The sequence below is a fragment of the Molothrus ater genome, chromosome Z, assembly GCF_012460135.2.
Source record: "Molothrus ater isolate BHLD 08-10-18 breed brown headed cowbird chromosome Z, BPBGC_Mater_1.1, whole genome shotgun sequence".
NCBI lineage: Eukaryota > Metazoa > Chordata > Aves > Passeriformes > Icteridae > Molothrus > Molothrus ater.
This window is the reverse complement of record NC_050511.2, coordinates 61,960,899-61,988,081: the sequence shown is the minus strand read 5'-3', so window position 1 is coordinate 61,988,081 and position 27,183 is coordinate 61,960,899. Positions and strand designations below refer to the sequence as shown.

Here is a 27,183-nt window from a genome sequence, read left to right as displayed (position 1 = left end):
TGCTTAAGTCCCTAAGCCACCTCCTTTCTCCTGAAGGTTTGAGATCTTAACAAGCTAAATGAATAAGCAACAAATACAGATATCCTATGCAGCACAAATTGCAGACAAAGTTTCCAAGTGTTTACCAAGGAAGCTGACAAGCTCACTATTTTAAGCAAAAAGACCTAGTAAAACAAAGATACAGAAGCAGCAATCTTATGAAATAAAGTCAAGAACTTCACATAGTAATAGTGACAAAATTTTCACATACACATAGGCAAAACTTTATTGTCCTTTAACAAACACATTATTAGAAAAAAATAAAATTCAAAAGTTGCCTTTTTCCATAGTGATTACAGAAAAAATACATTTTCTATCCTTAAAGACAAATCATATTCCAAAATGTAAGTCTTCCCATACAACTTCAGTCTATTATTAAAGATGTCTTTCTAATTGTACTTCAATATGTAAATAAATTGCAAATCACAAACATCAAGTTCATATTACACAGCAAAAAACCACTATTTGAATGAACTTCTGCAAAAACTTTCTGCAAAATTCACAGTCTCTGCAAAACCACACCTCCTTCAGTATAGTTTGAAAAAGCGTGTGTGGTCATTTTATATTGCACTAACTTTTCTTGACACATCTGCCCAAACCTGTCATTCAGATGCTATCAACTGGTTCAGAGCAACATCACGAAGACTAAGAACAGCAGTAACTTTAGAATGAACCAAAAACATAAAAAAATGGGTGCCCACTGCTGTCCATAATGCAAAAAAGAGAAGGTGAAAAAACTTTTTCACAATGAGAATGTGAAACTTTTCAGAACAGCAGCAGCTTTCAGCAGAAAGTAGCCCCTTTTCCTTCCCCTTCTCTGCCACACTTGGTTTTTGGTTTGCATAGAAAAGGGAATGTTTTGTCCAATTTTGATGGACTCTTATTTTTTGGTTTAGCTATTATACAGAAAAAAAAAAAAAAAGAACACATTAGAAATCACAAAAGTTTGTGTGCTTTATGATAAAGTCACATGTTAAATACTCCACTTTCAGGTACCACACGTTTTTTTGTTCAGGACAGACAAAATAATTCTGCATTTCCTTTCAACATGTAACATATCCCCATTTCTTTTAATTGCATCCCAAAGTTCTAAATTCTATATTCTTCTTTTAGTCTGCCTCCATGTCTTCAAGTATTCCGGTTAGACACTGTTGGCTCCTCCTTACTGCACACCTTCAGATAGCTTCCTCCTAAGTACCCAATATTGTTTATCCCATCCACTAAGGCAACTCAGATTTGCTTTTAAAGACTGCCACAACAGTTTCTCCAAGACCGCATAAGCATGCTTATATTCACCCAAGGAACAAAACCCCAACCTCAGTGGAAACAAGTTCCCTGGGAACAGATGCACAGCTATGAAACAATTGATCAGGTTTCCATTTCAGTCTCTGCAGTATCAGTCCTTGCAGCAGTTTTAGCACCCGATGGAGTCTCTTCATCTAGGTTCTGAATATCAGACAAATCAATAGCAGGCAGTGGTGCTCTCCAGTACAGGAATGAGTTATATTGACAGAATTCCTCTTCTTGCTTTGAAAAGAGACAAATAAACAAAAAGTTAACAAAACATTAATGTCTATACCAGCAGCAGAAAATAATAAAAAGAAACTTTTTATATGAGAAACTGAAACTAGGAAGAGTTACTCAGCTATTATGTATTAACAACTACTTTATGATTCTTAACTAAATCATGATTTACTTCTGCCTTTTCTAATATTTTTGCCAAGAATTATGTAACAGCTTCCATATTCGATACACTTCTTCTGCTTACGACTTTTGCACAGAAAAAAAGGTGTAAAACTTGTGCAATTACTGGACTTTGCATACAAAAATGGCTCACTGGTTTTTCTTCTTGTAATAGTATTCAATTTTCATGCACTTTTAGAAACTGGTATTCAAACAAATGTATTTAGCTACTTAACAGCAACTCAGAGGGATGATACATGCAGGATAAAGAAAGCATTTTAAACATTCTATTTCCTCTTTTCTGTATCCAAATTTTGTATTCAAGAGAGGAAAGCTTAAGAATCACAGAATATTATGAGCTGGAAGGGACCCTTAAGGATCAGCAAGTGCAGCTCTTAAATGAATACCTCATATGGGGAGCAAACCCACAACCTTGGCATTATGAGCACAATGTTCCAACCTATCTAACTAGATAATATCTCAAAAAACCTTGGAGAAACAAACATATTCTCATCTACTAATTTAATACGGCATCACAATTTTAATTGTTTTTTAAATGTCTATGAGAAAGAGCACTGCCTGTTTATAAACATGTCACAGTTATCAACAATGGCTAAGCTGTACATGTTCTTATGGACATGATACATCTAGGCAGAGGAATGAATTAAGCCATTCCTTAGGTCATGAGCATGTATTTTCTTCTAGTATATAAAAAACAGTGTATGCTGACACAAATATAAAAAAATGCATTTTCATATTATATTGCGTTTGCATTTTTGCTAACATACAATTAGAATTTATTAATATTTTACTTTACTGTCTCAGCTCTATTACTGTCTCAGCTGTAATAGAAACTGAACAGAAGTATTTTTAACAAATAAACTGGTGTAATTGTTTTGGTATTCCTGAGATACCAAAGTGCAGCCTGTGGGGGGTCAAAGCACGACTGCAATCCACACTGTGACTAAGCCAACTTCAGTGGGCCTCTACAGTATGGCTCTTGAAAATATTAATTACTTGTCTGTTGGTTTTGCAACAGAATTAAAAAAAAACAGTAGTGAGTATCATCCCTACACCTTCTCAAATACTGAAAAATTACGCTTTCCCCACTCTTCCCAGAAGAGAGAAGTACATAAAATCACCATACTTCTCATTTAGAGAATACATTTTTCTATTTGTTACCACACAGACCTCTCCTGAACTACAATCTGTTGTACCAAGCAACATCTTCCTGCTACAAAGCCCCTGCATGATTTAAAACCTGTAATAATTAAGAGAGGATGAAAGGTGCAGACATTTCATAGCAGTAAGATGGCTCCTTGCCTACAGAGTACTACTAATGTGAATTTCCTCATTGGGAAAGTCTGTCTTCAGAAAACATTAAAGAACAAAAGTTCCCATTAATTGAGACCAAAACCAATTAAATGACACGGTGACACAGGAACAAAAGGACTGATTATACTGAAACTGGAAGAAAGCCAAACTAAAAGTAGTTGCCCATTCTTGTAAACTGGAAGTTTTGTACTGCACAGCATTAACAACAATTGACAAGTGTGGAAAGGATGACTTTCCAATCTGTACTGCAGCACAGGCAGTATCACTCACACAGAACTGTGCGGGGCCGGTGGCTAACAAATTATTTTAAAAAATCTCAGGCGGTGCAGTTTCAGAAACTGTCAACTAATTTTACAAATTCTCCCCTGCATTATTTGAATTCCCCTGACATTTTATTAATTTATTTTTTTTAACTGAGAGCTAAGTACTTAAAATCAGAACCCTGATGCTTTGTATGCATAAAGTGAATGACAGCACCCTCGTTTCAAAATTATTACAGTCTAAGAGCTCATAAACACATACTCAATTTTGGACTAAGACTACATGCATAATTACTCTCAAAAGCTTTCAAGTTTACAGATCAGCAACATTGCAGTGTGAAAATGAAAAATAAAAGTACAAAAGACAGGCACAAATGCTAAACATTCATACTTAGAAGGTAAAATAAAACACCAAATATTCACCTTCGACTAAGTAAGTTTCCACATAGATTTTGAGTAGAAGTTCTATCAAGGTGGCAACAACGTAGGCAAGCTCAGAGATACAAAAGCCCAGTTTCTATAGACTAAGTTGATAATATTTAAGGAGTTAGTTTTCCAACTCTAGTTGCAAAAGTGTACTTTGAATTAAAATAATCCTTCTTCTCTGGCCAACTGCAATATGATGCTTTAAACTTTCACTAAAATACTGTGAAATTAACAGTATCCTGATCATACTTATTAATGTAATGAAATACACAAGCCATAAACACCAAAGAATAATACCAACCTAGACACTATATTTTCAGAAAGGTTTAAGAATCATCATCAGAAATAGCATTATAAAGTATTTAGAATATACAGGTAGGACACACAAAAACCAGAAAAAATAGCTCTAGCCTGAAGTCGTAATCAAGCTTTATTTTAAAACTAAGACAATTTTTACACAATACTGTGCTGATGAGAAACAACCTGTTAAAAATACACACCTAGGAAAATATTTTACATAGAGAACTAATCTTTACTGTGTGGAAATTCAAGGGGCTTGTGGCCTTCTGATCACTGCTAAAGCTTACAAAATTATGCCAAGCAGCACCAAGAGCAAGTATACCTGTGATGGGAGTCAGACTGTTCTGCAGAGGTTTGTTCAGTTTGTTTAATTACTACATTTGTGAATATATGTGTTCCGTCTTCAAAACTAAAAGAAATGCTTGTGTTTAAAATGGCTGTATAATACTCATATGACACAGAATTCTTTCTGAATTTCTTCCTGCCTTAATTTTACCATCATCAATAAAACCCACTAACAAATCAATCAACCAAGAAAACACAAAAAGGCAGAGCATGAAAAATAAAAGCTACTGTTTTCTTTACAGATCGTATGTGGGTATTATGCTCTGAGAGGCCTCAAATTATCGAAATTAGAGTCTACAACTGCCAATCAAAGCCCATCTAACCTGATCAGACTTTCTGCCACTTATATCACTGAGTCTAACAGTTTGGTCTTTCAAGATCCAGGTGAGAGAAAAAGTTAGTTTAATATGTACCTAACTTCTATGTTTGAAATGTGTGAAATCTGATCACAATCTGCTTTGGTTGTGCGGAGTTTTTGGGGTTTTTTTAATTACAATTGTCTTCGTATGTACGAAATTTTGTTTTCTGAACTACAGAAAACAAACTACAGATTGCTTTTTACTACTGTGTAAAAAGCAATCAAGGCCAGGAAGAAAAACGTATATTATTCAAAGTTAATCAGAAAAGTCGTTTCAATATACTCTAATCATTACGACACTGATGCCCTCCCTCAGACCACCGCCTCCGCTAAATGTTTTGGTTAAAAGACAGCTCTGGCATTGCTATTAAATGTCAAAACAAGAAGTTAAGGAAGCTGACGCCGTAGTGAGCCTCACCCTCACCCAACAGAGGCGACACCACAATAATCTCTGCAAGCTTCCACCGCACTGCTTGACGGGGATAAAGATGAGCATAACCTCAGGTGAGGTGGACAGGCTGTTTTATGGCACGGAGCGGGGAGGGAATCGGCAATGCTGGATGATACTTCTCTTGCCTCGAGGAAGACAAAAGTAAAAGGAGCTTTAAGATGCCCGCGACCAGGAGGGGCAGATGAGCCGGGGCGGCACTGAGCGTTCCCGGCGAAAGCCCGCCAGCACCCCCGGCGGACACCCGCGTCCTGCAGACACGCTTCAGCCGCTACCGGCACCGCCCCCCGCTTCCCTCCCCGCCGACCGAGCGACGCGGGCCCGTCCCGCACAGCTACCTCGGCGGCGGTGGCAGCCCGCTCTTTGCCCCGGCCGCCCGCGCGTCCCTCCGCCGCCGGCGCGTCCTGGGGCGCCACAGGCCCGCCGCGCCGCCGCCGCCCGCCGCCCGCGTCCCCCGGCTGCGCACGGGGGGCGCCGGGCCCGAGCCGCTTTCCCGGCGGCGCCTCCGCTTCCTCCAGCGGGCGCTTGAGCGCGGCCGGGCCGGCGCCGCCGGGCTCTGCCTGGGGCCGCCGCTCGCCCGCGCGGGGCAGCGCCGGCTCGCGCAGCAGCCGCTTGACGGGCACGTGGCACATCAGCGGCTCCGCGCGCCGCTTGGCCATGAGGGGCCGCGCGCCAGCGGCTCGGCGGGGCTCCTGTGCCTCGCCCGCGCATGCGCGCCACGCTCGGCGCCGCCGCGAGGGGCGGAGCTGCCCGCCGCACGGCCTGACGGGAGGAGCGGGCGGGAAGCGCCCTCAGAGCCAAACCCTCACCCCGCCGGGAAGGGAGGAGCGGGCAGCGCCCCGGGAGCGCCCGCACAGCCGAACCCCCACCCCGCCGGGAAGGGAGCAGCAGAGAGCGCCCTCACGCGGCAGTGAAGGACGGAACCAAACACGCGAGACATCAAGCCTTACAGCAATCTTTAATATCCAAAAAACCCAGTCCATTACACACACTTTAAACAATGAGAAGTGCACACAGAGACATGAAACTTCCCATTCTTACCATCTTTGCAACAATTTTAGAATATAACACATTAAAAAAAATACAAGACGTTTTACATTTATCAAACTCCATATAGAGAAGTTTTACACTGAAGATTATAAAGCATTTTTACACTTGTTACCATGTATAGTTAAATAGTGACTTAAAATAAAGTCTTAGCTGACGAACACCTTGAGCATTTCCCCCTCCATATAAAACTAAATAAAACAATGATCAAATTCTATAATACGCAATTATTCCTGTGCATTACAGTACAAGTGGCGAATTCTAAGAACTCTTAAATGGGACTGAAGACAAAACACTACTAACAGCTTATTCACAAGATTATTTTGCTTCCAACTCTTAATGTGACTGTTGCAATTTAAAAGCAGAATGCTCTTGAAAAATCCCCTGCATTTTCTAGATCAGAAATAAAAGCATATCACTGTATTATACCATATGCAAAAATATTTTCGGAGAACATACAAAAATGGCACCTGTGACATGGAGTGGTATGGAAAAAAACCACCAGAACACAGGATATTAACACTCAACCATAAATTAAGAGTTCCACTGCTTTTTTTTGAAAAACAGAACAGCACATTTCAAGTTACAGAGTGTATGGGGCAAAAACTGGGTATTATTACAGATAGGTATGCTACTCAGCATCAGCTTAACTGACATTCAGCTAACCTCTGTCTTATTTCAAGTAAATTACTAATCATATTCTACCTAAGAGAAGAAAGCATAATGAAAGCAAAGAATCACAAATTTTCTCAAAAATTAAATGGTACAATGTGGAAATTAAAGCATATGGTTTTTTACTTTTAGCCACACAAGGACTTTTATTTTTTAACTATTTGTTGAACAGCAGTGTTTAAACACATCTCCCTTGGAACAGAGTAGAACTTCGACAGTTCATGCACTTTTAAAAATAAGAGAGTTCAAAGAAGAGTAGCTTAAGCCAAACTTAAAAGCTTCTGTAGAGCAGAAGCCTCAGAAGCCTCTGTTCTCAATCAGGATTCTGAGCAGAAAGGAGCATAATACTGAAACATACACAAGCATGCACTCTCCTATGCAGCGTTGAAAATATTTTTTAAAAAAAGGTTTGTTTTCCCTCCTTGCAGATTTTCAATTTAGGAGTAAAGGCACAAATTTCTGGCCTTGATTAGAAAAATTGAAAAGCCAGTAACAGATCTATTAAAGAGATATGATTAGGACATCACCATGAAAGACAGGACAAAAAATAATCAGAAACAAACAACATACTGACCAGTGTCCTTCTAGCCAAAGAAGAAAAAAAAATTCAGCCCTCATCATAATGGTTTATATTTTAAACGTATTTTTGAAAATGAATCCAAATGGCACTTAAGGTAATCAATATATTACGCAAACAGAATGCCTAACATGACACCTCATCTCAGACTAGTGTCTGCTAATTAGGGTTTTTCTCATTTCTTACATAACTTCAAAGTGACATGAGATTGTATGTGACATGACAGCCTCTTGTATCATGACTTGTAGATTAAATATTCACCTAAGCCACATCTGTTAGGGAAAAAAAAACACATTAGTAGGAGGAACCAAGAAGTCACAAGGGTAAAGTGAAGTTACAAAGAAATTGTCTACCATTTGGCCTGCCATATCCTGGCTCAGGTGTAAGCAATTATGTTATAGCACATATTTACATGTAACTTCACTGCTCCGACAGGTATTTTTTATGTTGTACTACCTACATGTGGCATGGATAACTCAGCTATGTTTATCAACATTAAAAGTTCCATCTTAAATAGTAGAAGATGACTCAAAAATCAGTGTTATTTCAAGAAGGAAAGCATCTAACACATTTCAGTTCCAACATTAAGATCAATCAAGACCAGTGTTTTCCTGAACTGAGGTTAACATACTGCTTCTCTGATGGTCTGCTTTTTCTTCACTCAGTATTCTGCTTTCATGTAGCAATTCTAATTTCCTATCAGTTCTGGTTTTTGATTAAACCTTTAACAGTGGTACAGCCAAAGATCAGAAGTTGTAGAATATCCTCCTTTACTTCAGTTGCACAGGAAATGCTCTAACAGTTCTGATGACTAATTTATTTGTTCAATAATAATTTTACCACTTCCGAACCATTTCAGTCTTCATAATTTAAGTATACATTTACAAACACTTCTCTAAAAGTGATACAGCTAGTACAGTAAGCACCTCCATGCATTCCTAATATCATCAAGTAGGAAAAAAAAGCACTATAAATCTATGAAAAATGAGGCAGCATTTGCAGAGAATTATCCTAGTTATGGCAAACATTAAATTTTTTTCTCAAGAAAACACTTTTGCTTTTTTATTTAATGCATTCCAAAGCACAAAGACAGTGCATGTGAACATTTAATCTTTCACAAGTGTATTATGAATATCCATGGCGCAGTAAATGTCTGAATAGCAATAGAGATATTAAGAAAATAGACACTATCTATATCCTCTTAGGAACAAGAAGGCACCACTGATTTGAGGTTGTGTCCATACATCACCAGACGATTTTATTCTCATTTCTAGCTTTCAAACCAACATTATTTTCTCATTAACCTATTCAAACCACTACTATTCTGGTTTTCTCACCACAAACAACACACATTCATAGTAGTATTTCATCATGGAGAGTTCATTCACAGTGTAAGTTGACAGTACAGATTCTTTCTCCACCTGAAAAGAAAGCAGCAGTTTTCAAGACAGCAGCAGTTTTCAAGACAGCTTCTGCACAGGAACTATACAAGAAAATGCTATATTGTTATTTGATTATGAGGTTTATCTATGCACTTCTTATAAAATGAGAAAAGCAGGTAATTTGTGAGATACATAATACTCCTAGAAGTCATTAATATATGCCATTATATTGAATGAAATTCATGGTGGTTTAATCAAAGCAGTTTGTCTGATTCATAACAATACTGGTTACTGCAAACTACACTATCTTCTTACCTCTATATGGAATCCATATTGCAGGATAACATTTTTTATATCCTCGTAGCTTAATTCTATGGAAAGTTCATTTCCCAAGTTCTCAAAATGGTAAAGGAGAGGACCTGAAGTACAAAGATACAACAGAAATGGCTACCAAAAAGACAAAATATGTGTTAGAAGTCAAAAGTACACACTGATAGTGCAACAAACACTTATATCAGATTCATATACTCAAAAATATGGAAGGTTCCCAGCCCAGGAAGGGTTGGAACTAGATCATATTTAAGATCCCCTCCAAGCCAAACCATTCTATCATTCTATAAATACTGATAAAAGAACATATTGCTGTTACTTGAATATGATTCTTATAATGAATACTAATTACTTTAGCTCTAATTCAACAATTTGCTACATTTCCTAACAGATTTGGTTTTCTGTATCTTAAAATTTCTTCAGTCAAGCATCACTGCTGTCTCCATAGCTGAGAATATTTAAGTCTGCCTAAAAGCTCTGCTAGCACTCTGACTGGCTGGGACTGAGAGAGCAATCAATTGACCAATTTTTACTGTGCATAATGTTTAATGCCTGTGTCTTGTCAAACATTCCTTCACCATGGAAGACTCCAATCACATCGCATTCCCAAAACTTCTGCTTCAAGGCAGAGTACCAATTAGACATTGGAAAAAAACCCAGAAAAGCAAGGTTGTATTTTAAAGTTAAATTTTCTTAGAAAAATAGCAAAGATCACCACAGAATAAGACATTTGTCAAAAAACAAACACTTGATGACTGAATGTAAAACATGCCACTGGCAAGATTTATTTGCCTATTTAAAAATCACAGCGTTGACTTGATTGTAACTAGCAAACATCAGACTTGTGTATTTTGATAACTTCTGAGATCATTTCCAAGCCCTGTATTTTTCTAGCTATACAGTTTGCTGCATAGACACAATTATTTGCACACACTTCTCAAGTATACGATCAAAAATAAGTCAAAAAGAGCAGCTGGTCACACTTGCCTACATTTATCCATATTCCTCCAGGCTTTAGTATTTTCCATATAGTATCAATATAATCAATAACATTATGTGCTGTATCTATGAAAAAGCAAGTTGCTACGCAGTCCCACGTATCTGCACAAAAAGAGCAAAGTATACAGAGATAAGTTTCAATGCTTTTAATCCTGTAAAAGTTCATCATTTAACCCTGGTATTTGTTGATACCCTCAGAATCACTATCAACTAAAACCAGCTGAAGGATCTTGATTTTGTATGCAAGTTAATAAGTATTTTGGTTTACATTAAAAACTGTTAACTTTGGGTTTATTTGGCCTGTATTCACATGTGTATATGTACACATACACAGACTACAATATTACATATACTTACTACTCATTCACTTAATGAAACTGTTCATACATTATATATATATTGTATTCTGTAAAATTATACACAAATGAAGCCCCAAGTATGCTATTGCTCACCTGTCCTATAAATTTAATTATGACAACTGTTAAAAATACAACTGCAAAAATCCCTAATCATTTCAGGCCTCCCTAGTTAGTATCTAGAACAATACAAGTCTGCACTAAAGTGTACTTTCAGAAGTTACTTAGCTTTAAAACATTTTACTCAGTATTTGAACATCTCCCCAGCTGTTTTTAACTAGTCAATTCAACAGGCAGGATTTCTGAAGTCTACCTTTTAAAGCATGAGTCTCCCTGTTTTTCTCCGAACAGGTATTCTTGAAATAGCAAAAGTTTTAAGTTCTGTGAATAAAAAGTATTAGAAGCCTTAATTTATGCCAGTCTTTGATGCTCTACTGTTAAAGATAGAATCTTCAGAAAATTAAGCAGCTGTGGGGAAGGTTCCTGCAAGATCTGTTAGACAAGGATGTGTCCACATTTGCTATAACTAGGAATGAGAGCTGATTTGGAGTAAGAAATAGACCTATTGATACAGCTGGAGAAATATTCTGAGTATGAGAATCTTGCTACAGCTAGTTCTTTATACTTAATATTGGTAGATACATTTTGATTCTCTTCATAATCTGTCCCAAATACTCTGGAAGTCTGTACAGTTACATGGATAGCCTAGAAGTTTGTATTTACTCACTGCACTCAGAATAAATTTCCTGAAAATCCCCTGCTGTCATAGAGAAGTTTGAACCAGAAGGAAGACTGTGAGGATCAACATCTGGGAAATAAATTGGTCGTATCTGATCAGCAGATCTTCTGTTATTGCTAAATTGATGAATCCAGGGATAAAGCTTACATGAATTAATTTGAGAGCATCTGCAAAATATGAAAACCAGCAAAATTTGTTTCAACTAATTGTTTATCTAGAATCTAGAAATATAAGAGTCAAAGTTCTTGTAAAAGCTCCATATTTGCCAGAAAATTTAATCTAGTTCACAACACTTTAGACGCCCATGAAAATGAAGTGATAAAAAAAACTAATTTTAATCCGACAAAATCACTACTACAAAGGAATTGCCTTTTCAGGTTTTAGAAATTTCTTTTATGACTTCTTGTCATTTTCTCCAACTTATTTCTCTGCTGAGAACAAAACACATATGCTTATTTTGTAAGATTAATGAAGTTTGCAATTTGCTATATTCTGCAAAGCTGAGACTTTCTGGATCATCTCTCTTCCTATTAAAAAAAAGAAAAAAAAAAACAACCAAAAAACCAAAACCAGCAAACAAACAAACAAAAAGTAAAAATAGTTCCATTATTTTTTTTGGAAATGTTTATCATCATTCTGGACTTTTCTGAACCATAATTATAGGAAGTTTTGAAGCACTGCTAAACAAAAGCATTTTTCAGATGCTGACTGAAAAGATGTTTTAAGAATTAAAAATATAAATAAGCAGCATTTTGCATTAGCACAATAATGGTCATTTTAAGTTTGTTGTCATTTTAAGTTTGTAACACCCGGATCTTTGCAATCATGCTAACTAAAGATGTCTTTGTAAAACAGAGTTTCTGGATTGACATGACTAACGATTCATATTTTAAAAAGTTATAAAACACAGCATTTAAGTTTAACAAGAAGCTTTTCCCACCATCCTGTAAATTAGTTTGTAATTGTAACTAGAAAATGAAAAAAAATCCATTTTCTTTCAAGGACAACAGAGGACATATCTGTCTCACAAAATACATATAATCAAGCATTTCATAAACTGCAAGCAATCTACTGGGTTATAGAAAGTGCACTCTTTTGGCTGCTGATTAGAATATATTTGTGATAAAGTGTTTGAAATAGTATTTTTTACCTTCTCCATTTCATATCTCTGTTTCATTTTATCAGTTAAAAAACTAAAACTTGAGCAGCAGTATATAGTGTTCATCAACTTTCTTCATGTATAAATAAATACCAGACATATGTAATTGGTTAAAAAAAGCAAACCCAAAATGAAACAACAAAAAAGCCCCCTAACCACTACAATAGCAACTAAAAGAAAATATTAGAAAGGAGTTTATTGTTCACAGAGACTTTGAAACGGTTCCAATTTAATAGAAAATAGCAATCTCTTTCATATACAAGTTTGAAAACTTCCATTTCCAGTTTCAACAATTTTTACTTCAAAACCAAGTATTCCAGTCCTTGGCAACTCCATTCTTACAACAAAAGATGTGTAATACACATTCAATTATAAGCAACATATTTAAGTTTGATACACTTCATTATTTTCCATAGGGGTGGGGTATTCACTGTTCAACATTCAGTTTAAAAGACAGTTTTTTGAAAAAATGGGTAGGTCAAATCTCACTACTCACCACTGGTATACACATAAAAATGTAACTTAACTGTTTTCATCCTAAAGCATTAATGGACAAGCAACAAACACAACTAGCAGTCTCCTCCAAGTGTCAAGATTTATCCAAAATTATATTCTTTCCATAAAGTAAAGAAGAAAAACACACCATGTAAGAACCTTAGGCACACAAGGGAAAGCAAGATGTCCCATACAATGACTGAAGCAGCCTTGGAACCACTGCAGGTTAGTCTAGGGTCACTTTATTCTCAAATTAGAGTTTCCTCAACAGAATAACAAACTCTAAATAATTTCAGATATTTACAGTGACCACAGTTACACTGTGACACACACTCTGCATACCATACCCTGCAGCTTTATCCACTGTAACAAAAGTTCACTATTTCAGAGATATGAAAGGTTTTTTCAAAATGTGTAAAAATCAGCAAATATCACTTTGCACCCAGAAGCATTAAGCCAATGTACCACATCTAGGAGCCTACTGTAGCAATGCTTGACATTCAAAACAGTACTTTGTCTTCCTAAATATAAAGCACTGTCAGAGAAAGAAGGTAAAGCTGTAAAACTGTAAGCACAGATGAACAAAATCCTCATGCTTTATAAACTAAAAATAAGTATAAATTAAATCCAGACTACAGTTAAAAACTCACTGGCAAATTCTTTTTTTTTCTGACCACTCTTCTTTAGGTATTATCTTCAGCTTATATGAATCACTGCTGTTTCTTTCAGAATAGCAAATGTGCATTTCAGAAGGCTAACTGTGAACAACTACTTCAGACTAAATTGAAAGAATCTTCAAGTCCCTAAAACCTTTATAACAGAAGGTTACATCAAGCCCACAATTACATCTGGCAGAAAGGGATGCTTGGACTTCAACTAAATTGACTGCTACTCAGTCATGCTAGCAGTATTCTCTTCCATGATAACAATATAACTGATAAGATAAAGACTACAGCAGTTGCACAACACTCAATTTTCCTGTCCAAAATCTCATATTGTTAGCAAGTTTAATGCATATACACCTCTTTGCTAAATATCCTGCATAAACAGTACATTCCTACATAGGAAACACTATATGAGCATTAGATGCTAAAATTACTACTGTTAGTGAAGCATGATTCTTTAGGATAATTTCACATATAGGCAAAGACTCTTTATTCAAGGAAGCATGTCATCAGAGGGTAGGCGTGAAGTCAACTAACCTCTGCTACTGCTGACCAGTGCTCCAAAAGATGGGAAATTAAAGCTTTTATGCTGCTTTGAAATTTCAAAGCATGAGAGGAATAACAGTTTTCTTTTAGTAGCTAAAAGGCATCAGTCACATCAATTGTAATATACAATTACACCACCAAATGAGTCACTTGAGAATAATGCAAGAAAAAAAGAACAAATGAACCTCCAGTAAACATCTATTATCATCACACAAAGCACTACTGCTATACTGCAGATACTCAGCAGACACCAAGCAGTGTTTTCCCCTTGTTCTTGAATAGTAAGCTGTGTGAGATGCAAGAGCATCATAGTGCACCATGGATAATCAGTCTATAAAACAGTCTCCAAAACAATGGTAATATGGTAAAAAATATGGTAATACAGAAAAAAAGCCAATAGTTTAGGTATTTTCAGCAAAGGTGTATAATTTCAGACTCATGAATGAAGTGTCAAATTCTGCCTTTGTGAACTTGGACTAACTGCCCCCCTCCCCCCCCCTCTGCAAAACACCCTCCAGACCTCTTTCAATACTTGCCCACCTGTAGCTTTCCCACTCTATTTCTTAAGAGAACAGTTGCATATGCTAACTTTTTTTCTTCCCTAACGAAGTCATTTAGAAAACAGTAACTCCAATGCAAGGGGCAGAATACCAAATACAGAAATGTCATTTTAAGTAAAACCTGTAACAAGAAATTTACTACATTTAAATTTATTATCTGAGCATAACTGTGGAACTATTAACTCTTAACGTCTTGCTCAGCATGCTTCAATTATTCTTTTTCTTGTCAAAACAGTGCCTAAAATTTTAGTACGGAAGGTGATGTTTTTTTTTTTTAAACAGGTATCACCACCACTGCATAACACCACCACTACATAACATGGACGTATTTACTAGCCCATATTCAGTAATAGTAAGATAGGTGTCCATTTCACAGAAACAGATGTGAAATAAATCATAAAACCTAATCAAAATTTTGCAGAAAATCTGTTGTACAATTTAGATTTTAAATCTCACAACTTGAAAGCTATGCTTCCTGTAATGTTAATGACTCAGATACAATACTTCCTTCCCCATTTATCCCTAAGACTTTTTTCCTTAAAGCATTCTAAAAATTGAGTATGTGTGCCTTGTAGTACAACTTGTAAATCTATTATTTTGAGACATATATATTCAGATTTCTCTCATTTATAATTTTGCCTCTCTAGGTTTTATTCAGCAAGTAAAACATAAGCTATATACCTGTTGAGTACAAAGTTAGAAGAAAAGAGCATAAAGAGGCTCCATTCATTTCCTTGGCAAGCATAACCGAGCATAGCTATTTCCCACGCCAATCTACCTAGCCCAGCACCAGGTACCAGGATATTAACTTTGGAGAAATCCCTGCAACAGAACAAAAATAATAGTTAAGTCTTTATCTGATACCCTTTAACACAACTTAAAGGTCCAGCCAAACATTTTCCCCACCATATACTTAGATAATGTATTTTGCTTCCTGTATGACTCACTTTTAAATGAAACTGAGCCTGCTCTGATCAGATTGGTTAATTGTACAGTCAAAATAATTTACAGAAATTACTCAAAAGAACATATACAACCCTCATTCAGAATAGACCATAAATGCTATACACAATTTGTTTTCCTTAAAAGTTCTACAGTTACCCAGTCAAAAATTTCTCAAGTGAACTGAAGAATATCATCATATAGCACAATGTATTTTTCTTTAAGCCCCACTGATAATCAGAAAGCATTCTAGACATATTTTTGTTACCTTGTAATAAAAAAAAAAAAACAACAAAATCCCAAGTATTTTGACATAAGAAATAAAAACATAAAATCTGATGAACAATTCAGAATGTAAAAACCTTGAAGTAGTGACTGTTCCAGCAATGGTGAGTTCTTCATATGCTGCTCACTGGTTTCCCCAAAGTACTGTAAGTGACATATTTCTTAAATCAAAGTACATTGCAGCTCTCTAACCATTTACCCATAACTAGGCATCAAGTTGAAGACAACCAGAAAACATCCAGCAGTGTTTTCATTAAAATACTTAAAATCTCTCCTAAGTGGAGCAACTAACAAACAGAACTAAGAATCTCAAAAAGGAGTTGCTTCTCTTGGAGGCAGAGAAGGAAATACATACATATTCTGTCACACCTCCACCACAAGGCAATCAAACCTTCACTCGTAAAACAGAAACCACTCGCACGCAAAACTGAAGATACTTAATCTCAAAGGAAATAGTTTTTCAGTCTCCAGTCATAAACACGACTCCAAGAGTTCACGATTTCATACACTGAGGTATGAATATTCATATACCTTCTGACACTGTTTTGCATATAACCTCCAGAGACAAAAAATAACACCTACCAATGTATAAGCAAGTACATGAAGGAGGCCAGAACCAGCAGTTCCAAAGGATAAAAGGCACCGAAGCCTTTGACTTAAAAATTCAGAATGCCAAGAAGGGTTCAAAAGAGCAAGGGTGCCACACAAGCATGAAGATGATTAAAGGAGTTACATAAATCCTAAAAGCTGTGCATTTCTGAACACTATTACCCAAAACCAGAAGTATTATTCTTTTCTAAAGGCCACACAATCTAACAAGACAGTTTTAACAGTGCCTTCTGAGTTTTGATTTCATCATCTAATTAGTGAAGTCTCTGAAATGGAAAATCATCCCATTCATTTCCATTCCATTATACATCCAGGCTCTTTTTCTGACTTATCAAGAAGCTGGAAATCAAGACTTTGTTATTACTTAAGAGCACTCCTGAGAGGCAAGGGTTCTCATTACCTCTCTTCTACAGGGCAAACCAGAAGCTAGCACAAAGTCCTACTGAAAAAAAATATACTTCAGGAGAAAACTACATGCTCAATATGAAATTTTTGAAAATAGGAAGAGGGAAGGAAAAAGATGAAGAAGGAAGGAAGAAGGAAAAAGAAAATGTGCGTTCTGGTAGAAGCCAAAAAAACATCTATCTTACAGCTTTTCTTATTCGTAATGGTACATCATTATTCCAAACGGATTTTCTAACCTAATCTATTTCTCCATTTCCTTACAATTTCACTTTATTTATGAAATACTTAGACTAGCTCTACACAGATTTTAGCAACCCCATGTGGACACTTCTGTGATAAATGGGATGATAAGCCATAAACTACTTTCAAGATTACAAAACATTGATTAGAAGTCTTTTCTTAAAGCAACAATTTTCAACTTAATACTTCCCTAAAAAATGCTTCAAAAATACACAGATAAAGAAATAAAATTTCAATATTCACATTTTGAAATCTGCACCTTTATGCACTCTGAAACAAGAAAAAATCTCTATCAGTCAAGTGAGTTGATTTTAAATTGCCCGTAGTTGTCTTTATCTTTTCATTCGCAATATAAAGTTTTTGTACTTTTAAACAGATGTTCCAAATTCTCTCTTAGAAAATAGTTTTCTATTCTCTTTTTCTAGTGTAGACTTAACTGCACTTTCATATGCACCTTTATTAAAGGATTAAACTCTGGAAATTTGTTAGCAATATCATTTCTATCAGTTACTGGAGAATGCTCCTGCCACCAACTTAATTTCAGCAACAGAGCACATCTAATAATAAAAGACAATATAAGTAAATCTCAGTCCACTAACATTGACACTTTCCGAGAGCATACTTCTGAATTTAGAGACTGAGAAATTATGTATGTGGCAAACTTACTGTTGATAGTGTCCCCTTATTAGAAAAAAATTGTCTAACACTTTTTTCAAGACTTGAACTGTTTGTGACAAACTGTTAATGAATAACACATTTAATTTTGAGCCCTTATAATAGCTAAAAATCTTTAACTGCACAGAAACTGCTTTTTAATGGCTATAGTCCTTTAAGAGGCTAGAAAATAGGCTTTTGTCTAGTTGTTACGTGATTACAGCAGTTACAAATTTAACTAAAAAAACCCCAACAACTGTGGTAACATAATAACCCAAAGTGATCCATAAGCAAAACTACCCTCCAACCAGCCAGCAAGGACAGGATTTCCATGCCACACATCTAGCAGTGCTTAGGAACATAAATGAGCATACTACAAGTACGCACTGAATACCTGTGGGCCAACAGGGAAGGAGCATCAGCCTATTAATCTGACAGGTGTGGGGAAAGGTGCTGGCCAGGCAGCAGAGAGGGCTGCACAATACTATGCAGCTCAACTACTGAAACTGCAGAAGCCTCTTTAAAAAAATAATGGAGAAATATCAGAAACAAATCTTTCATGTCCTTTTCACACTGCATGTTTCAGTGTGATATATTTTCAGCTTTTAGAAGACTATTGATATTAATTAAGATTTTAACTTTTTTAAAGGTGCTCTTTTTAAAAGGGGGAAATTAAACATTATAAAAATGGAGGCTTATTTAATGTCTATTGTGTTGTAAAAAAAAAAAAAGTAATGGTGCTGAAGGGGTAAACGTGCTCAGCAAAAAAAAAAGTGTCTGAACAAACACAATCCTCATTTCCATAAACTAAAAAGAGCAGTTCAATTTATCAAATGAAGTAATAAATACATATCTCACACTGAGATGGGCTTCTGATCAGTAGAAATACCAGCATAGGAACATACTGTGGGGCTCCTTTCCTAGTGTTTATGAGGTCCATAAATTTAAATAAACAGATCCAATTCTCAGTATTCCATATTTTGTTATTTTACTTCAACCATATTGTCGGTGATTTTGTTTTTAAAGACAAGTGCTAAACACCACAATCATTTGAAGAGTAATTCTCTGAACTTGGCAGCTGAGTTTTATATACTTTCATTTAAAGACCTGCAAAGCACCGAGTGATGCAGTAACACTGACAATCTATTTGCTCTTAAATCCAATGTGTAAAGCAAAGTTTAGGCTAAGTACAAGGACCTGCAAGGACAAATGTATTTCATATAAAGTCAAATAAAATTCAAATAAAGCAGAAATTTCAACACCACTATAAATGTTACTGAGCACACTCGAGAAGTATAGTCAAGCTCAGGCTCAGGACTAATAAGTTGTTTTTCAAAGTAAAAACTAAGCTCTGACAATTTTTTTTTTGGGCTGCTCTGTCAGCATCTTGGAAAATACATTTGATAGCTGGACAGCATGACACAGATGAATTTTAAGTTATAGTTCATTCTAGAGGTCTAGTTTATGAGAAAACTGGAAAAAATACCTAAGTACTTTGGTTTTGGCCATGGAATGATAATTAGCAAAAAAGTTAATTATTTCATAGATTTCTTTTGGACAAGAAGCTGATGATCTTTACATTGTTTCACCTAAGCAGGAAGAGCAACACCAGAAGTGAAAGAAACCAAGATGATCAAAAAAAAAAGGGAAACAAAAAAAATTTACGAGTATGCTTATTTAGATTTTCAACTTAATACTTCCCTAAAAATGCTTCAAAAATACACAGATAAATAAAAATGTATCTATGTTTTACTATTTTCTCCTAAAGCAAGTACGTTCATTCTAATCCAAGAAACTTAAATAGTACAGAGCTCCTGCAAGCTGAAACATATATTCCAACATGAAGAATGCAAGAAATCTATCAGCTGTTCAGGAAGACCTGATCTCATGGGATATACTTAAAACTGCTTTGTTGACTCTGCTTACAGATTCTGTGTTAAGGTGCTAAGCAGAAAGAGGCAGGAACAGCTTTTGCCATTTAATTTACCTTTAGATGACAGCCTAATCAGAAGACTAGACTGAAACACATGATAACACATGATAAGTAGCACCTACTAAATAACTATCCTGCTTTACAGCTGCTTTCAACCATTGCTTGCACTACTTCTACCTCCCAAAGAGCAAGCATATACAACACTTCCCTGCTTTTCCTGCTATTTACACACCAACTGAACCCATACACATCAACTTTGCAAACTGCAAAGCTATAAGGTGTGCAAGCACGGAGTGAAACATTCAGTAGTTTCAAAAATTTAAACTCCATTTTCACATTATTCCAATGCATGGAATTAATAACATCAACAAATTACGTTAACTAGAAACTGAATGTACCATTCCATTGAGTATTACAAATTTGATGAGAACTGCAATTCCTTTTATAAAGTAAAAAGTGACCAGCACTGACAGTTTAAAATTATTTATCATTTTCAACACCAAGTACATTTATAAAAAAGTTTTTTTTTCACCAGTACAGTTTTCCTCTTGCACTTTCATTTCATTCTTTCAGGAGACTTTAGTGCTCTGTGCTACAATAGGAAACTCTAAAGCAATACAAAGCTGCATTCTGAGGTTCATTTACAGGCTGCTTTCTTTCACACATTAGAGTCTATGGTCAGTCCTCTCCCACTATACACAACAGACAGAGTAACTCACTGTGGTCAGTTCAGGCCCCATCAATCTCTTCAAAATTAAAAAACCTGTCTACTCCTAGATCACTGAATCACAGACTAGAAAAGCTCTAGCTCTAGCCGAGCTAGAAAAGATCTGTCAGGGTAAGAGAGTCAAGCTCCTGGCCCTATGCAGGACACTCCAAGAATCATACCATGTGCCTAAAAATATTGTCCAAACACTTCCAGAACTCAGACAGGATTGGTGCTGTGACCATCTCCCTGAAGAGCCTGTTCCAGTGATCAACCACCCTCTGGGTGAAGAATTTTTTCCTGATATTTAACCTAAACCTGCCCTGACTCAGCTGCATGCCATTCCCTCAGGTGCTGTCACTGGAGAGTGAAGAGTTTGTATAAAATTTGTATAAAAAACCAGACTTACCACCTAGCTACCCTGCCAGGGAAGTTATTTCTTGCACAAGGATGAAATGGAACTGCCAGTTAAGCTTGATAGTATATGACTCTGCTTGTTACCTCAAAAAGGAAAGTGCACCTAACCAGGAGAGCCTTCCGTCACCAGGAAAAATGAGTGAGCTAACATAGTAGCTAACAATATGTGAACTGAGAAAGGGTTTTACCAAAGTGCTACAACAGCTCCACAATGATAACTTAAGTAACACACATTTTAGAAATTAAAAAATGCTGTTTGACAAACTCAAACTTGTAGTAGAGATCTTTGATCTGTACAGTGATGTACTGAGATTTCAGCAGAGACAAAATAAAACTCAAATGGTACTTCAGAGCTACCACAATAGGGAGCAACACTCTGCCACATTAGTTTTGTCCAACAACCACGAGAATTCCCTGTAAAGAAGCACAAAGCTGTCAACTTCAGATTCACCCCATCTGTTACCACATGTTGCTTCCTAATATCAGTGAAGGTTTTGAAATAGAATTCATTGATGACAAACGTAAAAGTCAAGATTTTCCAGCCTCAGTCTCTTAAGAAATCTCTTAAGATTTGACAAAAGCTACCTCTGCCACAACCAAAATACATTAACAGCTAGCAGACAAGAGAAAAAGTTGCATTGCTAATTTGGAGATTAGAATGACCTCTTGGAAAAATAACCATGAGTTTTCCTACAGATCTACACGTCAGAAGTATACCTGCAGTATTTAATTCATTTTTTTATCTTATGTAAGGCACCATTAGCACTAGAAAAATTGCAGAATATTCACTTGCAGATGAAACATTCTAAAAGGTGTATGTATCTTTAGGTAAATCAGTTCAAGGCAAAATAGAAACCATCTACATTCCATGTTCTCCCACCACAAACTGTCTTTACCAATGAAACTAAACGATGGCTAGTGGAAGAGACTTTTTTAGATTCACGCAAGAGCATTATTAATAATTGCTGAGAGAGAAAAAACACAATAATGACCTGTTATATCAAACTTCCGTAGTGGCCTGTTACACTTATGAATAAAAATTCTCAAATTTTCCCACTGTAAAAGACTACTAAGTTTAAACTAAAATGCACTTTAAGATGACTGGGTTGATAAATGGACAGAACCAACAAACATGGAATTCTTACAGCACTATAACCTTTTGAGGCTTTACTAGTATGCTTCCACTTAAATGACCTAAAACTCCTGCATCAATCACTATTTTGGCACTGTTAACAAGCCAATACTTACAAAATTACCCTCACATGTGCAACTAAGCTTTCAGAATTGTCTTAGAACAGCTGTCTGAAACTAAGGTTAGAATTTACTCTTTTCAGAGTAAATTATTGCAATTAAGTGCAATTAAGTGCAACTGCACTAGAGGTTAAGTCTTCCTCCCTCTTTCCACAATGAAGAGCAGAAGTCTTACTTCCTGCTGTCAGAGTCCTTCCTTGCATTTGCAGCGGACACACTCTGAGAATCTGCTAACCTGCAAACCTTCCCTCATTAAGCACAACTGAGCTAACCTACTGAAGTCTCTTACTTGAAAGATTTACATATATTGTCACACCCAGCTGCAGAACAACAACAAAAAATTATTACTGGTTTACCTGGTATTACTTTGTGAAGTTTATGATTATACTCTTTTCCAACATCTTGTATTAGAAATAAAAAACTTTCTTGATTGAAAAATAAAGAAAGTTCATTTTTGAGTTCATAAAAAATTCTCTACTTTTGAAACAGCTTTTCATTACTCCATAAACTGTTTTAGATTTGTGCAACAGTGTAAGTCCACATAAATATAAGCTTTAAGACACTATTACCATCTTTCTTTTGGAAAGTTCTTTATAATTTCACTAATAATTGGCTGGTAGCAAGAATCCCGCTCCGACTTTCCCTCTTCACTCCAGTCTCTCACAAATTGCTTCAATGTGGACTTTAATTTATCCATGTCAAATGTTGAAGCTGGTGTAATCTTCCCACTTCCCTGAATAAAGTGGAGAGAAAAAAAAAGTTAGTGGAAAATATACCAAATATCTTGAGTCTTGCAGGGGGGAAAGCAAATTATGAAGAAGGCCATGCTGCAAGAAGTGCTCTAAGTATCAGCTGACAAAGCACTTCCCTGTCACTCCTGAGACCTGGGCTTAAATCCACCTTAATATCTGGCCTCTCTTTGGCATTCAAAAGTCCAGTTTCCATACCAAACAATACACAGCAAAGTACAATTGGTAGTCCCTATTCAGGAAAGGATCAGGGCTTAGCTAGTGCAGAGGCTGAACTGCATACCCTGAAAAAAGGATTTAGATACTGTAAGGCAAAACTGAGAAGCTTACATTAGAGCTGCCCATTACTGTATCTTGCCTGTATCAAAGGAGGACTTCAGTTTTCATCTCTGTCAGTCCCTTAAGTCTTGGGGTAATTTTTTTTTTGATAGAAAGTAGGTGAAGTAGTAAAAAAGTGTATACAAATAACAACATTAAAATACTTACAATCTAGAATTGCAACCAATTTATAATGATGTATTATCTGAAGATATAAGACATATAAGAAGCTATATGAAGACAGACAATATTACTTATATTCTATATCTTTAACAGAAAAAATAACTTTAAAATGTAACCAGGGTAAAGCTAGAACTCTGGAGTAAAAACAATGATTTGCCAGATTCACAGTTTTCATAAGTGTAACTAACAGAACTAACAACAAACAGCTTCATTAAGCATCAGCTCTGCAAAATGTGAAAGACAAAGAGTGAGAAAAGTGTGAGCAAACAAGAATCAATAAAAAAGGAAGGCAAAAGAAATTTGTAGGTCTGAGGTATTAGTAACAATTGTAGAAAATCCCAAAGCATATAAGCAATCCCAAAGCAACTAATTTTGGAGCAAGAAAAAAGTCCATTTTAACATACATCTTCTCCATATTCCTTATTTTCAAACATATGAACACAGTCATTCACAATGGTTTGTAGTATTTCTTGATTATGATCAATGCACTTCCGGATCTTGTCAAGGTGAGGGAGAAATTGAGGAAGAAGACTCTGTTGGTTAGCTGGGAGAGACTTAAACTGCCTCTCTGTTCTGTTCACTCGTTCATGCATATTCGTTCTAAAAAGCAAAAGTTTTAAATATTTAGAAACAATATACAGACACATAAACAGTTCACTCTAAACTACTCCAATTACAATTCTTTTTTTTATACACAGAAAGTGAAAGTTTTCTAGAATTTTTTATTGTTTTTAGCTCTAGTTCTACCTTACCACTCTATTTAACACATTCCAGTTTCAGAGGACTATCCTCTCCTCCTTACTCTTTCATCCTCAGCCACTCATTTCCAGAACAGGTGATCACCTTAGCACATGGATCTATAAAATTTAACAACCAACCATCTTCCAAGTGTGTTTCACAAATCCAATTTAAATTGAATGAATTTGAATGCAGTGGTAAGCTTCGGTTACAGAAATAACAAGATGTGGAGTGAGAACTGGGATCCTCAAAATCCATTGCTTCGAGAATTGTGAAAGTCTCAGCTGGACGATACCAGAGTTCTGGCAGCCACACTAAGATACTAAGCTACCTTCTTTTAACAGCATATTCCTCCTAAGTACTGTGAACATGATCATGTGACTGATGCAAGCTAAAAATAATTTTCCACTTCCCCAGGATAAAAGTTTGATAAAAATGGTGACTTTTCTGAGATTCTGCTAGATTTGATTTCTGTCTAAACTGACAGAAGTATAGTAGCAAAGCACAGTCAGGGCAACTCTAGAGAGATAATTCAATAAGAGATACTGACCCTTTTGACCACCAAGTGATTTTAGCCGGTCAAGTCATACTGAAGTTTCCTAAATCTTGTGTCAGCATACAGCAGCACAAAGCTGAAAAACCTAGCCATTATGAGAGACAGCTGCAATTGCTGGTGTTTTAGTTACAACCTCATTCTGGAAATTTGACCAGATAATATCTCATTCATGTGTTACTGAGAAGGGCTTGTTCAGTGCAATAGCTACACTGGTTTAAAATTACATTCAAGGACCAGAAACAGAAAAAAAAAAAAAAGAGAGAAAAAATAAACTGATTCTCTACAAAAAGCACATCAGCTTAGCTCAAAAACATCTTATTCTCCACCCTTTTATGCTAAATTACAACCATCTAGCAGAACAAGTAAGTGAAATCACAAAAACTACAAACAAGGAAGTTATTTTATGTCTAGAAGACAAGAACAAGATCTGGGTTCATCTGAAAGTGTGTTACTGTCTTATTCAAACAGATGTTTCCAAGTTAACTGGAAATATCTGTATGAGGAAAGAAAAAAGCCATTTATTAAGTACCAAGATATGCCATTTCACCTAAATTTAGAATTATTTCTTTCAGACAGAGATTATTTCATTGAAACTCTATACTGGAAATCTGAATCACATCTTTTTTTTATGTTTTTACTGAAACTAGCATTCAAAAGCAACCCAATGCCACAGCTCAGCAGAAGGCTGAGAAGGATATTCCCAGCTTCTAAGGCCTGAGGGCGCAATTATACCACTAATATAAATAAATTATAGGTCGGAATTGCATTAGTAGCAATCGGTATTAGATACCTTTAACTAACTAGGTCTTCAATATGCCCAAACTGAATTAGAGAATTCACTTTGGAAGAGACATCAAAGCGTCACTCAGACTAACCTCCTGCTCAAACACTCGTCCTGAAAGACAATGAAACTTACATGGACAAACCTCAAACAGAAGAAATTATGTAAGTATCACCCACTCCTACCAAGAATCTCACTACCATGTACATATTATGCCTGTGCTACACTGCCAAAAGAGGGTCCAGCACATCGCAATGAGCCGCATGATGCAGCTTCCTTAGCTGAAGTACAAACCTGCTTCCTAAACCCAGAAACGGGAAACGGTTTACCAAACACTCTTCCTGGCTGGACTTTTCCAGCCAGGCTCCACTACTTTGCAAGGCGAATAACTTGCTTCCTTGTCTACTAAAATGGATTCAGTTTTAAAACTAGGTGTCCCCACCACCGCTGGCTCATTTCTGTGGAGCCAGCAAATTCTGACTCAACAGATGTTATTAATAAACGACATCCATAATCCCTAACAATAGGTCTTATCTCTTCTGCAATGTAAAATGTCTTTCAAGAAGTCCCACCCATAATCGAAACACCATTCTGCGCTTCTTTGCCAGCAGGAAATAATATTGTTTTCTAGGCTGGTTTCTAGGCTGTACAGCGTCTCAGAGCATTTTATCTCCTAAGAGAGCTCAAGACACTCTTCTCAGTGTGTCTTTTATGTCTTCAGCTTTCTTTTACGCTTTCTAACTGACAGGTATCAAGGCCACTGTGCGCGTATCTTGAAAGGAAGCGGGGCAGAAGCTCTTTGCCGACGCGGGCCCGGCAGAGCGCAGCGCACGGAGCGCAGATCGGCAGCCGGCCGCACCAGGAGCGCCGCGCTCCGGGGGCAGCTGCGAGCCCTGCGGCGGCCGCCCGGCGAGCGGAGGGACCCGGCAGGGCCCCACGCCCAGAGGGCAGGCCTCAATTACCCGTAATAGCGGAAAGCGTTGATGATCCTCCGAAAATGTTCCCGCTCCAGACGTTCCTCCTCCTCCACCACCCTGGCCGATGCCGTCGGCGGCGCCCTCGGCTCTAGAGGCGGCCGCCTCCGCCGCTCGTCGCTCAGCGGTGCCGCCCGCTCCGCCTCGGCCTCCGCGCCCATGCCGCTCGCGCTCTCTCCCGACCACGGCAGCTGCTCCCGCTCCTCCTCGCGGCCTCGCCGGAGTCCCCTGCGCATCACCTTGGCGGGCGGCTCCCTCTCGCCCTGGGGACGCGGCCTTGGCAGCAGCGCTTTCCGGGACACGGCGCACGTGGCCGACATCCCCCACGCCTCCTGCGCCCGCGGGCACGCCCGGCGCGCACGCGCACCGCCACCCTTCCGGCCCCGCGCAAGAGGGTATCGCGAGAGGGGGGAGCGGCCGGGGCGGGCATGCGCATCCAGCAGTCGGGGCTCCCGCGCCCGTGTCACGGAGGTCGGGAGCCGCTGCTAGGCAGGGCGTCCCCTGGCATCACAGGGGACGCTGTCTGTGGCGCGGTGCCCGGCCCCGCTGTGGGAAGCGGCACGGCGGGTTCGGCCGCGGGCGGCAGTGGCGCTGAGATACGTCGGGCGTACCGGGAGGATGCACAGCTCTTCGGGGCTACCCGGGCACAGAAGTACCGGCTCAGCACTCAAACGCCGCCCCTCCGCCCGGTTGCCGCTCCAGGCTGGGGTCAGGTGTACAT

At 37.6% G+C, this 27,183-nt stretch overlaps 2 protein-coding genes across 4 annotated transcripts; both read right to left on the bottom strand.

Moving 5' to 3' along the window:
• Positions 1–239: 239 nt before the first annotated feature.
• CZH9orf40 (chromosome Z C9orf40 homolog) lies at positions 240–5,886 on the bottom strand. The gene is made up of 2 exons (XM_036403914.2): positions 5,533–5,886; positions 240–1,566 (listed from the first exon to the last, which is right to left on the bottom strand). The coding sequence occupies exons 1-2, from the start codon at positions 5,851–5,853 to the stop codon at positions 1,408–1,410; spliced, it is 480 nt and encodes a 159-aa protein (XP_036259807.1). The 5' UTR covers positions 5,854–5,886; the 3' UTR covers positions 240–1,407.
• Positions 5,887–6,133: 247 nt separating this feature from the next.
• Positions 6,134–26,807, bottom strand: CARNMT1 (carnosine N-methyltransferase 1). 3 transcript variants are annotated; one of them, XM_036403436.1, is made up of 8 exons: positions 26,451–26,807; positions 23,818–24,013; positions 22,733–22,896; positions 15,403–15,543; positions 11,285–11,463; positions 10,190–10,303; positions 9,188–9,291; positions 6,134–8,911 (listed from the first exon to the last, which is right to left on the bottom strand). In XM_036403436.1, exons 1-8 carry the CDS (start codon positions 26,780–26,782, stop codon positions 8,810–8,812), a joined length of 1,332 nt encoding a protein of 443 aa, XP_036259329.1. In that variant the 5' UTR covers positions 26,783–26,807; the 3' UTR covers positions 6,134–8,809. The 3 variants fall into 3 exon arrangements, 2 of the variants coding, with proteins under 2 accessions (XP_036259329.1, XP_036259327.1); XM_036403434.1 differs by having other exon boundaries at positions 9,188–9,319; positions 10,194–10,303; XR_004982071.2 differs by having other exon boundaries at positions 8,824–8,911; positions 10,194–10,303.
• Positions 26,808–27,183: the final 376 nt, after the last annotated feature.

Bases quoted from the DNA above. Each gene is read 5' to 3' on its own strand.
- CARNMT1 (XM_036403434.1), bottom strand. From the start codon at position 26,782: ATGTCGGCCACGTGCGCCGTGTCCCGGAAAGCGCTGCTGCCAAGGCCG. The intron at 22,897-23,817 runs GTATGTTAAAAT...CACTTTATTCAG, and splicing joins ATAAGGAATATGGAGAAGAT to GGAAGTGGGAAGATTACACC. The intron at 11,464-15,402 runs GTATATAGCTTA...CATATTTTGCAG, and splicing joins TCTAACTTTGTACTCAACAG to ATGCTCTCAAATTAATTCAT.
- CZH9orf40 (XM_036403914.2), bottom strand. From the start codon at position 5,853: ATGGCCAAGCGGCGCGCGGAGCCGCTGATGTGCCACGTGCCCGTCAAG. The intron at 1,567-5,532 runs GTAGCTGTGCGG...CTCTTTTCAAAG, and splicing joins GGGCTGCCACCGCCGCCGAG to CAAGAAGAGGAATTCTGTCA.